At 41.2% G+C, this 14,069-nt stretch overlaps 1 protein-coding gene across 1 annotated transcript; it reads right to left on the minus strand.

The window, feature by feature from the left end:
• Positions 1–5,478: 5,478 nt before the first annotated feature.
• Positions 5,479–6,564, minus strand: LOC120063863 (C-X-C chemokine receptor type 1-like). Its single transcript, XM_039014179.1, has one exon. It carries the CDS (start codon positions 6,562–6,564, stop codon positions 5,479–5,481), a length of 1,086 nt encoding a protein of 361 aa, XP_038870107.1.
• Positions 6,565–14,069: the final 7,505 nt, after the last annotated feature.

Raw genomic sequence — 14,069 nt, forward strand, 5'->3', positions numbered from 1 at the left:
CTAGTCAGTTGTACAACTGAATGTATTCAACTGAAATGTGTCTTCCGCATTTAACCCAAAACCCTTTGAATCAGAAAGGTGCGGGGGGCTGCCTTCATCGACATCCACGGGGGAACAGTGGGTTAGCTGCCTTGCTTAGGGGCAGAACGACATATTTTTACCTTGTCAGCTCGGGGATTCAAACCAGCAACCTTCCTATTACTGGCCCAACGCTCTAACCACTAGGATACCTACCTGTATATGTTGTTGAAGAGTCAGTGGATACACGGTCCTGCAGTTCAAATCAAATTCTATTGGTCACGTACACATATTTAGCAGATGTTATTGCGGATGTAATGAAATGCTTGTGTTCCAGTTGTGCCCTGTAAGGGTAAATGAGGTTGAAATAGCAAGAATCAGGGCTGCCCAGCAGGTCTTTTACAATATGTGGAGGCAGTGCAAATGGTTGAAAGAGTGAGTGGAAATGAGTAAGAAACGGCAATGGATGCCCTGCAGCCTACAGAAAATGTTATTAACCAGTTAAGGATTTTTTTTTTTTAAACTAAGTTTTTGCTCGGGTGATAGACAGTACATGCCAAACAAACAAGAAATCGATGAAACTGGATATAATTGCGAATGCAGTTTAAAGGTTTTTGGATCTCCAGGGCTTCATAGCCAAAACATTGCAGGGAACACTGTTTGAAGACAAGTATGGGTAGCTGCAGCCCAATGTGGTGACAGTAGTAAAGGCAAGTGGGTGTATGGAAAGCGAATCGGCTAATTGGGCAGCTTTGTTGCCCACTCAAGACCTGTTTTACGTGGCTGATTGGGCTGCACCACGAGTCGATAAGCCGGCGACCAGTGCACCCGTTTCCACTAGACAGCATAGACACAAGTCAAAGCATAGACACAAGTCAAAGCATAGACACAAGTCAAAGTGCCTGCCAACTTGAGATGCTTTCTACTGGGTATCACAGTTGTCTTTCCAGCCTGGCTGTAGCTAACGTGGCAATTTTCTCCCCCTTCCATTATTTTATTTCACGTAGGATAGCAGCCTATACAACAATAATTTGGACCGCATTCCAAGATGGTGACGGGGATTCCCACAAGGGCATTAGGCGAGGGTAAGTGGACGAGGGTGTGTCTTTTATGAGTTTGAACCGCAGCCTTTGTTTCTTTCACGGCAATCACTCACGTATGGATTTTCTTCTCCTTAAAATTTGTATTGGTGAATCGCAACCAACTTCAAAGTGCATACACAGCCACCTACTGTACTAGAGTGTGAGGCCGTTATTTGTTGTATAGGCTGCTATCCTACGTGAAATAAAATAATGGAAGGGGGAGAAAATTGCCACGTTAGCTACAGCCGGAATGCGGTCCAAATTATTAGCCAAGCAACGGAAGTTTGCAACGTAAGCCCCTCAGCCCTCATTGCGAGTGTACAATTATGTTCACTCCGGGGCCTGAAACTCCCCATAATTCAATTCGCGACGATTGTACATCCGCTAAGAAACGTCCACCAAAACTTAAAAACAACATCAATGGAGAAGTCAACATACAAGTGTAAGTAAAAACAAATGTAAAAAGGTAAAAAATTATGCTACTAATGCAGATGATGGCACAAATACGTCTCGTAAAAGTAATGATGTTTTTGTTTGGTAAGTTTTTGGAAATTGTAGAAATAAAACATTTTCCTTCTTCACAAGTTCCAGCTAGGCAGGCTAACGTTATTTAGCTATTTAATTTGCTATTAATAATTATATAGTTAATATAAGTAGACATGCACTCATAATTGACTGTAGTGCATATAAGCTAACGGTGGCTGAAAACACAATCATCGCGGGATGAACGTGACGAATTTCCAGGCAAGGGCGGTCCACATAAAAATAATTCCTTCCTCCCTCCCTTGCCCCTTTTACTGCAAGTGTATATTCGTCAGACGTCATCAGAAGTGTCCACTTAATTTGAGGGCTGAGGGGATAGGGTGTGTCTTTTAAGTGTTTGGACTGCAGCCAAAGTGTTAAACCAAGCGGGCTTGGTGACTAATTTGTTAAATTATAGTTTGTTAACTAGCTTATTATTATTATACAATTTTGTCAAGAAAAGTTGATGTTTTGTTTGTTTTTGTTTTGGAGCATGAAATCCGGTGGAGGTGGTTGAGCAACACTGAGCTGTGATTGGAGCAGAGATGGATGGAAAGGTAGGGGGGTTAGGACTTAAGGAGGACAGGATGGAGTGGAAATATGTGGAGGTAGAAAAGTGAGAGTAAAGCTTAAGAAGAAGCTCTCTTGTTGGAGGAGAGTAGTGATGAGGAAGGTTCGGTTCGCAGTGTTGTACTGAGAGAAGTGGAGCTCAAGATATTGGAGAAATTTAAGGACGAGGGTGGAGTCACGGCGGTGAATGAGATCGCATTGACTAGGGATTTGGACAGTAAAGTAGGAGAGGTTGTGTCTGCTAAAATTCTTCATGATGGAAGTTTGGTGATGGTGTGTATCAATGCTTAACAGTATGAGAAAGCACTCAAACTCAAGCAGGTATGTAAACATATGGTTGATAGTAGCATGCCGGATCAAACTGGATGGCAGTGGCTGAAGGGAGTTATTACAGGAGTTCCAGAAATTGATAACATGAAATAAATAAAAGACTACTTGAAGGGGCAAAGTGTCTTCAGATGACACGAGATAGGAAGAAGGTGGATAGCCTGTCAGTGCTACTAAACTTTGAGGATCTGGTACAGCCAGAAAAAGTTAAGCTTGGGTATAGGAGTTACTATGTGCAAGCTTATGTTCCGAAACCATTGCGTTGCTATAACTGTCAAAGGTCTGAAAAGGCAAAAGGACATTTGCGAAGTGTGGGGGAGAACATGCATATTGTGGAGACGTGGTCCAGTTAAAGTGCTGTAACTGTGGGGGTGTCCATAGTGTGGCATATGGGTGGTTGTGCAGTGATGAAAAGACAGGTGGAAGTGCAGCAAGTGAGGAGTGAGCGTAAAATCTCATATGCAGAAGCAGTTAATGTAACTCACACAGAAACACCCGGGGCACCTAGAAGAGCAGGTACTCCAGGGCAGATCGGGATGCCGGTTGGGGGCGTGATGTAGGGAACAGAATGGGGGAGAACACAAGACTGGTAGTAGACATGAGGAAGGTTGTTACATTTGTGACAGCAGCAATCAATTGCTCAGAAAAATGACAATCTAGTACTAAGAAGATACAGATCATAGTGGAGCAAGCAGTGAAGTGTCTTGGGATCACAGGACTGATATGGGAAAATGTACAGGATGACCTCAATAAGATTGAGAATCAGTCCTGTCAGAAATAATGTATTGATTCATAATGGTGTTAATCCTTCAATGGAATGCGAGAAGTTTGATGGCTAATGGGAAAGCGTTCAAACAGTTTCTTGAGGAGTTACCAGACAAACCTAATGTAATATGTCTCCAGTAGACATGGCTTAAACCTACTCTAGATGTGGTTATACAAAGTTATGTTGCAGTCCATAGCGATAGAGTGGCAGGGGGAGGGTGTGCTACCTTTTTAAAGCAGGGGATCTCATATAGGAGTGTGGGAGACGGTGTTGAGCACGGGTATGTAGTGGTAGAGATGTGGTTGGGGGAATATGGTAATAGTGAAGTTTTACAACCTGTGTAAGACACTAGAGTTGATGGCCCTTGGGAATGTACAGTAGAAGGTCAAGATAGGAGATGTGTAATGTGTTGTGGGGATTTTAATGCTCATAGTACACTCTGGGGAGGGTTACAGACTGATGTAAATGGACTGATGTAAATGGAAGTGTTGGAGGAACTACTTGATGAAAAAGGGCTTGTGAATCTTAATGATGGCCGGGGAACCAGGATTGGCCCAGTAACTGGAAATGAATGAATCTGCTCTAGATCTTACAATGATCACAAGTTCAAGGGCAGACAGATGTAGTTGGGAGGTTTTGGAGGAATCTACATGGGGTAGTGATCACTATACTATCATGTGTACTGTAGGATTGAGGGTGCAAGATTCAGTAAGAAATGGATTGAGGAGATTGATATTTGGGAAAGCAGAATGGGGTCAGTTTCAGGAGTTGAGTGTATGTGATCCAACTGTTAAACTGAGTGTTTCATAAAAATGTACACACATAATGTCTGAGGGACATAAACTGCACTCTGTTCGTGGAACGACCCATAGACCTTTACAGCAGATTGATCCAATTGTGCAATTGAGGCAGGAAGTGAGAGGATGCAGTGGTCATTGAGGAATGAGGATGCAAGTAAACAAGGAGAAAAGATGGCAACATTTCAATGGAACACAGTTAGAGTCATGTTGGTGTGCTTTTACAATACAGATCGCGGTCATAAATGGAGTCATTTTGCTCACATAACCACTTCTGTTTTGATAGATAAGACATTCATTATCAGATCATCACTTGACAAAGATCACAATTTTCCTGCTCATCTCAACTTGTTTTTTAGACATTGACAAAGTTCAGAACACCCTTATTTGAGCTGGTGGATCCTAATATAAGTTAAAATATGTTTTAAAATGTGTGCATCTTATTTATGAGTACAATAGCATTTTCTCTATTGTTGTAAGGGGAACACAAATACATCACACGTCTGTTGACAAATAAAAGTTGGAAGATGAAGATTTAATACACATTAGGCCTTGACATGTATGTTGCTTATACTTAGCAAGCATTGAAGCAACAATGCAACAATGCGGCAGGGTAGCCTAGTGGACTAGTAACCGAAAGGTTGCAAGATCAAATCCCTGAGCTGACCAGGTAAAAATCTGTCGTTCTGCCCCTGAACAAGGCAGTTAACCCACTGTCATTGGAAATAACAAGTTGTTCTTATTAACTGACTTGCCTAGTTAAATAAAGGTAAAAATGAGAAAAAAAACATTGGATTGGACCTAGGAAGTGAGAGATGCAGTGGTCATTGAGGAATGAGGATGCAAGTAAACAGAGCAAAAATATGGCAACATTTCAATGGAACACATTTAGAGTCATGTTGGTGTGCTTTTGCAATACAGATTGAGTCATTTCGCTCACGTAACTATTTCCCTCTGTTTCGGTAGATAAGACTTTCATTATCAGATCATCACTTGACAAATATCACAATGTTCCGGCTCTTCTCAAATAGTTATTTGTGGCATTGACAAAGAAAAAGTTGCAAGATGAAGATTTAATACACATTAGGCCTTGACATGTATGTTGTTTATACTTAGCAAGCATTGAAGCATCACATGAAAAACATTGGATTGGACCTATACAGTAGAATCATCCATGCCCCCACCCTCTACCCCAGACCCCCCCCCCCCCCCCCCCCCCCCCCACACACACACACACACACACACACACACACACACACACACACACACACACACACACACACACACACGTAGAACATGAAGAACAAGTTTCTCGCCATGCCCGCACCCCTGACCATACTGTGTGAGAAACCAGTGAAACTCACCCCTTCCACACCACCCCCTGATTACTGAAACCTTACAGGGTAACAGAGGTGTTCCTAGACCTTTGACTGGCCGTGCTGTTGACTGAGCCACTGCGGTACGCCACCATCAACCTCTTGCTGATCAGCCCATGCTTGTGGAGCACCACCAAGAGCTGGTTCCGGAACTTCTGCCCGATGAAGGCATATAGCACGGGGTTGACGGCGCAGTGCAGGAACGCCATCACCTCAGTCACATACAGCGCCACGCTCACCTTGTTCTGGAACTCACACGTCTCCTCGCCCAGCGAGCCGCTCCGCATCAGCGTGTCTACCAGCACGCTGATGTTGCGCGGCAGCCAGCATGCCACGAACGCCAGCACCACGGCCAGGATGACGCGCATGGCCTTGTGCTTCTGGCCGCCGTTGCGCACGCCACGGAACAGCGTCGCTGCAGTGCAGCTGTAGCAGACGACCATGACCGACAGTGGCAGGAAGAAGCCCAGCAGATGGCGAATCACCCGCACTCCCACCCGCCACCGGTCGCTGCTCGCCGCAGTCAGGTTCTCAAAGCAGATTATCTGGCCTTCAAGATCCTCGGGTTGGATAGCCTCCCGTTGGAGTGCCACGGGCAACGAAAGTAGCCCCGCCCCCAGCCACACGGCTCCGCACACCAACCCCACCAGGTGGCGCCGCTGGGCCAGTGCCTGCGTGGCCTTCACGATAGCCAGGTAGCGGTCCACACTAATGCACGCTAACAGGAAAACCCCACAATAAAAGGCAGCATCCTGGAGGCCAGACAGGAACTTGCAGAGGAAGGTACCGAAAATCCAGTGGGAGTAGACATAGACGGCCCAGAAGGGGAGGGTCGAGGAGAAGAGGAGGTCAGCCATTGCTAGGTGCATCAGATAGACGTCTGTGGTGGTCCGGCCCCTGGCCATGCAGCATACCACGTAGATGACTACACTGTTACCCAGCACACTGAGGATGAACACAGCGATGTAGGTGATCATTAGACCAACACTGCTCAAGCCCAAGATAGAGACGTTACAAGGGACCCCCAGCTCGTCTATGGGAGGATAAGTGAAGTTGAGGAATTCAACGAAGAGAGAAAGGTCAACATCCATTTCTGGCATTTCCATGGGCTGCATGAAAAGAAAAAAAAGTATATTGTAAACCCCACCAAAAATCCCTGTGTATTACATTTTGTGTTTAGCTATGTAGTTAGTGTTGCGTGTCTTTTTAGAATGACTAATTGTGCAATGAACTAGAGCTGGCCGATTTTGGACATCCATAACGTGATAAATTGCCTGAATTAATGCAATATGGATAAATAGAACAATACATTTATAGCATTAATGTGCACCACAGTTTTTTTTATCATTTAACTACCACTACTAGTTTGATGGTTGTAGCCATCAATTGTCCCATTAACAATCACCCTTATTAGCAAACTTATTTCATTTTAATTGTCCCAGCTCTACAATGTACTTGTTGTGTTATATGTTCAACTTACATACATTTGGCATAACCACAGGTGAAAAATATTATTTAATTGGAATGAAATTCAGGTTGAAATGAAATTAGTCTGACCCAGTTCAATAACTAATAAAGTAAAATCCTTACCTGGCTATACCTGTCCTCTTGACAGCTCAGAAAAGCAGCAGAAAACACTATCAGCAAGCAGAAGAGTGTCTGTCTCAGCGTCTCAGCACTTTTTTCTCTTAAACTAAAGCCTTTTCCTGTCTGTTACTCTCACACTAGACTGAGTTCCTATTGTGTATACCTCAACGAACAGTTTGAGATCAACAGATCAACGCTTACTACACCAGAATAACTGCTTTGCTTCCAGAAAAGTGAGTGGCCCTCGAACAGCAGTGCAATGTCATTCTGTAGGCTACATCACCCAATGCCATGACACATGGGAAGTAGACAGATCCACATAAGGTTTAGGCAAGCTACAGAGCTTATGATAGTGTGCCAAGGAGGTTGAGTAAAGAACTTCAGGTTGAGTAAGGGATGGCCTTTTCCAGTTTTTTCCATTTTTTCTGTCCCTTTCAATTTCAATCACTCAATGATCATTTCGATGCAGATTTCAGAATGCAGTGTCTATAATACGGTCACCTCATTGGTGATTAAATCTAAAAAAAGTTACACAAAGTCATATAAAACTTGTAATATAAGAGCTGACATTACTCCTCACTTTACATGTGTAACAGTACTCTTCTTGCGTTGTGTACAATCAATCATCGACACGAACTTGTAGCACCAGTCATGGAGATTTATTCTGACAGAAACAGCACAAAATTGCACGTCGTGCAATGCACGGCTCACCATCCAACTCTGCACTCACGCACGTTGGTTTGGTGCTTGTTCACTGGGCAATGTAGTTACCAAAATAATACAACAAATACAATATAATATTTGAACAATGTAACTGATAGAAACAGCACAAAATTGCACGTCATGCAATGCACGGCTCACCATCCAACTCTGCACTCACGCACTGTACAAAATATACGAACCCCCCCACCAGACACAGTAAGTTGCTAGCTAGTATTAGCTGGAATTCTCTACAACAAAATGCATAACAAATATGCACCAAAAAACGCTAAATTGTATGTGTGGTGTTCTAATAACATTTGCAAACAAATTGATATAAATTGTACATTTAAATCATCACTTGGGAGTATAAAAATCATTTTTGACGTACAGTGCTTTGCAACCAACAACTTACCGCTGGTTTGGTGCTTGTTCACTGGGACGATTCTAACTGAAACATCCTCCCTCGTAAGCAAGCTACGCAAACCAGCCAATACGATGCCATGTTGAGAAGGTGAAGGCAAGACGAAACTAAAACCAAAAACCTATTGGCTTAACAATAAAGTGGCAAGGGGAATCAATATAACCCTGTTACACATAGAGTTGCACATACGTTCTAAACAATATACTTCTATCTGATATACTTCAACATTGTGCTCTACTGCAGGGGGGTTAAAGTGGGACCCTGGGGTCCGTGGAGGCCAGATCTCAAAATATTATTTTATTTTTGTTACATTTCATTTTTAAAATAATATTACCAACAAAAGATTAAACAAATTCTGGCCAAGGAATCTGGTGGATTAAGTTTAGAGGGTGTAATGCAATACAATGTAATAAAGGTCCAACTCCGACAAGATGGCCAGAATTGGATCTCGCCAGCCACTGGCCCGACTAACCCCACTGGCCCGACTAACCTCACTGGCCCGACCAGTAACCTCACTGGCCCGACCAGTAACCTCACTGGCCCGACCAGTAACCTCACTGGCCCGACCAGCATTTTTGCATTCCAGTTCAACATTTACCTGCTCTGTTGCAATCCACCAAAAGTCATGCTATCTGTACTACTATTGCGTCAAATCAGCCTCAAGTCCGTTGTGCAAGAGATGGTCGAGAGTAGAGGATGTGTCCCTTTAGAAGACAGGCCAAACTTGAGGGTGTGACTTTGGGCAGAACATCAATGCCGCAGTTCCAAAAAATGAATGTCTGATGAAAAAATATAGAATCGTAAGCTAAGAAACATGGTACAAATGTGTAAAAAATTGTCCACTAACAGTATTCACATGAAGTGGCGAACCATCATTCATGTTTAGCGAACCACTTTTCTTGTCTTTTTTTTTTAAATAACCTTTTTGTGTGCATGTTATTTTGGCATTAATACATGTCACATATCAGTTTTTAAACAATGTAAAAAAAATATATATATATATATTTGAGAAAATAAAGCTGCATACAAACTATTTTGTTTCTTGAGTAAGGCAGCTCCAAAATACAGGTGTTTCAGCGAAAATACGGAGCGTAGGGGTTGGTAATGTTCTCTAGTTGTGCCATGATTGCCTCAGTGTTTTGTCACTCATGGGGGCACTACGTCACCGAAAAAATTACAGGTAGAGCTTGAAAATTCAAGCCTCTTGGGTGCTGCCATAGAGTTACATTAGAAGTGCCCATCCAAGAAGGCTCAAGGTCATTGGCAACCAATAAAATGATGTCAAATCATGTTATATCTACCGTAGCTTTGAGTGGACTGATCATGTCAACATCATACTTTCAAAATCTTAGCTAGCAAGCTAGCCGTCATCATCATGAATCAAGTCGACAATCTACTGGCAAGTAATTTTCAATTATGAAGAGAAATTATAGATAAAACATATCAGTGCTCATCGGCCATTGGACATAAACATTACACAACAAGTTAGAATTCAACAAGTGGTTTGGAATGAATCAGTGGCTAACCGCAAGCATTGCAAAGCAATCACTAGCCTGCTATTCAGTGGAGTGGGTGTGTGGTCCAAGTCTGGGTATAAGGGTCTGTTTTCCAAGCTTAAAATAATAAACATTCAATATTATGGGCCAGAAAAGTTTGAATACATTGGCCATGCTGTCGATCCAACATGACTTCTGATGGAATTTCAAGTCGGGAACTCGGGCCTCTTTCTAGAGCTCCGACCTGAAGATCACTGACGTCATGATTCGACTTTGTTTTTTTTCCCGAGTTCCCAGTTGTCTGAAAGCACCATAAATCCAGAGAATGACAGACTTTGATGACAAAATTTGCCCAAGAAGAACCGCTGAGCCACCTTCCTCTTCAAGTGAGCACAGAACAACAAGGTGAGTCCAAAAATGTATTGTATGCTGCTGCATAAATGATGTAATATGCCAGGGAGATATGTATAATGTAGCTAAGAAAGTAATACCAAGTGTATGCTGTGTAGTAAGCTGTTAGTAGCCCATGTGCCTCACTCTAATAATTTGGTCCCTTTCCTCCTCCTAACTTAGCCTACTGTTCTGACTTGGTGGTGCACATGTAGCCTATAGCCTGTTTAAGAGAAATGTCGTCATTGAATATTGTTATCAATGTCTGCTTATTTGCCCCCTTGATTTATCTTACGCTTCTGACTTGGTGTACAGGGAGATTTTACTGTAAGAATGGCCTATGTTCTGAATTCTGTCGCTGTACATTTCAAAAGTGCTGAATAAATAGGTATGGGTCAATGACGTACAGTGCATTCGGAAAGTACTCAGACCCCTTGACTTTTTCAAAAATTTCTTACGTTACAGTCTTATTTTAAAATTGATTATATTGTTTTCCCCCCTCATCAATCTACACACAAAACTCCATAATGACAAAGCAAAAACATTTGAAAAGGGAAAATAATTAAATTTGAAATACTTTTTATATTCCCTTGAGTGTTACCTATACACTTTAAAAAAATGTTTTTTATATGATTGTTAAATTGATCTACTAAAAAAAAGTCATTCGGTGCGACCATGAATAAAATAAAAAATATTCTGACCAATATTTCAAGCAAAGAGTAAAATATGAATATATACAGCAAAAAGTTTGGACACACCTACTCATTCCAGGGTTTTTCTTTATTTTCACTATTTTCTACACATGCAAAAAACTAGATGACGACTAGTTAACAGTTGTCATTTTGCGAATCAATACTAGAGACTATTGGTAAAATATAATTGAGTGAGGTTATTAAAACTTCTTAGGGATTGCCCCCTTTTTTTCAATTTTCGCCTAAAATGACCTACCCAAATCTATCTGCCTGTAGCTCAGGCCCTGAAGCAAGGATATGCATATTCTTGGTACCATTTGAAAGGAAACACATTGAAGTTTGTGAAAATGTGAATTGAATGTAGGAGAATATAACACATTAGATCTGGTAGAAGAAAATACAAAAAAAAAACTCTGGTGTCCACAAGATGGCAGCAGTGTATGTGCAAAGATTCAGATGGATAACTTCAAGTATGAGCAAACTACAAGACATCTAGTGTGAAGTCACCCAGGTACATTTGGGCAAATCGTGAAGGAGACATTTACATACACATTAGATTTTTCTGCAAGAATATTGACAAATCTGTATACTTGGACTTTGATTTAGCTTTTCCAGTATTAGTAAACATATTATAAGTTCATTTGCAAAACACCCAGTTTTCATAACTTCATAACTCTCCATATTCTTATAATTTTTGTCCAAAAGGAAAAGGCTTGCTGTCGCACAAGGTTAGCAGCGACAGATACAGGTTTACCGTAAAGCCCAGCTCATTGGCTATCTAGCTAGCTTTGTTTGACCCCGATTGGTGCTTATTTTACAAAGATACAGTTGATCAAGTGAAGACCGCCCGCGTCATCGGCATGCCATGAAGGCGTCGCTCTCTGACCAATTTTGGTGTCCTATAGAATATACTACACCCCTAATGATATAGTGAAGTCTGGTTACGTTCTAGGATCTCTGAGGAATAAATACGAATGTGATTTGACTAGTTGAAACAACATTTAGGGTTAGATTTTCACAGCTTAGTTTCTTTGCAAATTGAACGAGTTGAAATTCAAAATTGATTGTGTATGCTATATGGCCCTTTTTAGGATATGAAAAATGATTTGATCCAACAAAACGACACTTCATGTAATCTCTGGGACTCTTTGGATGAAAAATCAGAGCAATATTTCAGAATGTAAGTACACATTTCACCTTCAGAGTTGAATTTATCAAACCTATCGCGGTGAAAAAAAGTGTTTTGTTGTTAGAAGCTATCGTCAAAAAATAGCATGGCATTTTTTCGCAGTAATAGCTACTGTAAATTGGACAGTGCAGTTATATTAACAATAATTTAATCTTTCAGCCAATATAAGACACTTATATGTACCGACGTTTGTTGTTTCTCTAAAATCTGCGATCGTGACACAATGCGCTGCATGATTTACAACTGTCCCGCTGACGGGATGCCTATCCCTAGCTAACCCGTTACTCTTCTCTTAATACATGTTAGATACATGAGAGAAATAGTAGCTAGCTCGATATATACACTATATACACTCGATATATACACTATATATACACTATGGTTTTATTTGGCCCCCAAAGTTTTCTGAGGCAGTTTAAAATATATATTTTTTGTTGTTGTACATAAAAGACTGGAAAAACACCAGAAAATCAGCTCCAATTGATTTTTATTTAAGAATCTATTAACGTATTCCCATGCATAATAGACACCTGATCGTATATAAATGTAAACAAGGTTCGAATTATTTTTTTATTCAATAATATTTGTTCTGGCTTCTTCCAGTCAATTTGCAGTCTACAAATTATTTGTAATTGCATTCCGGCCCCCCAACCATCCCCTCAAGAAAATATTGGCACGCAGCTGAATCTAGTTGATGATCCCTGGGATAAAGGGAATGGATGACTCCCCTTTTCTCTGTATGTTTTTGTTCTCTTCACCAGGATAGTGAGATGGGGGGGTCCAGGCACCAAAAGAAAAGTACTATCCGGTGAAACACTTCAGTTTTCGCTGTGCTGTGGTTTTTGGTTCGTTAACTTAACCATTTATTTTTCTAAGCTGTGCTCACATTCTATACATGGTGCATTTCTTTATAATTTTTTCTATGAGGGGGTAGGCATGCTCAACATGGCCTTCCATGATGCAATCAAAGGCACTAGATCTAAATAAGAGGACTCTTAGTCCTTACACAATGCCAGTTTTTGCCCAGAGGCTGCTAAGGTTTTTGTCAACGATGTCCTCCATTTCTATAAGATGATGACGTACTTGGTTATGGTGGCTTTTAGTCTTGCGGCATGCCTACTTTGCATTTGCCTGTTTCTTTTGTGATTTTGACAGCTTCTTTTCCAGGAGCTGCATTCTCTTATTAACATAACATCTTTATGAGATTAACTTTGTGATATTTTTGTTTCAATGTGTGTGCAATGAATCACTGTGTGTGCATCTTTAATTGCTATGAACTTTGTGGTTGGCTTACTTATTTTTCTACTAAATCTGTTGCAGATTGAGGGGGTGGATTCATGCAATTTAATCTGGTAGGTACTGCCTCGGAGGAAAGTGTCTTCCGGAAAAGTATCATATGACTGAAATGTATTTTTATTGACAAAGATGGTCAATAATCAGAATAAAACACTCTTCAAAGTGCTCCTCGCACACAGCGTAACCCCCTTTCTTCAGGTCCTCAAAGGACTTCTGCAGACTGATGTCACTACGCCTGATGTTTCTCAGCCACAAGTTCCTCCTGAGTAATTACAAAAGTGTGTTAGGTTTAATCTCACATTTTATTGAATTCAGCTGGATGTTGGTCTATGCTTCAGGTCTCCTGTTTTACAGTTCATTTAGTAGTGTCGTGGTTTCTATAACATCTGTGGTAGAACATTGTAGTTTGTAGATAATAGTTTATGGTTATGTCCTCTATCCCTGTTATTCACCCTGATTGTTTTTAATAGTACTCTACAGTTAATTTAAAAAGCAGCCAAGTTGTTTTTTCTCTCTGTATGTGTAAGAGGAGTGTGACGTAGACTCCAGAAGTCATAAGAAAGGCAGCCTTTCTTGCTACTCCTGTGACCAGTACCCAAATGAGGACCTTACATTCTTACTGATCGTGTCCTGCTATAGTTAGTAGTGTATATGGACTCATTCCTTAATTCTGCAGACATCTGGGGTCTACGCCACACTCCTCTTCAATCAAAACGGACACTCCTCTCTGTGAGACACCACCTTAATAAACATTGCCTGATTAGCAACATCCCCAATAACAGAGAACATATTATAGAATAAAGACCCACACTTTATCCTGTCCTATGAAACATTACAA

This window comes from Salvelinus namaycush, chromosome 19, assembly GCF_016432855.1.
Source record: "Salvelinus namaycush isolate Seneca chromosome 19, SaNama_1.0, whole genome shotgun sequence".
In the NCBI taxonomy this organism is placed as follows: domain Eukaryota; kingdom Metazoa; phylum Chordata; class Actinopteri; order Salmoniformes; family Salmonidae; genus Salvelinus; species Salvelinus namaycush.

Coding starts and splice junctions, on each gene's coding strand:
- LOC120063863 (XM_039014179.1), bottom strand. CDS start 6,564: ATGGAAATGCCAGAAATGGATGTTGACCTTTCTCTCTTCGTTGAATTC.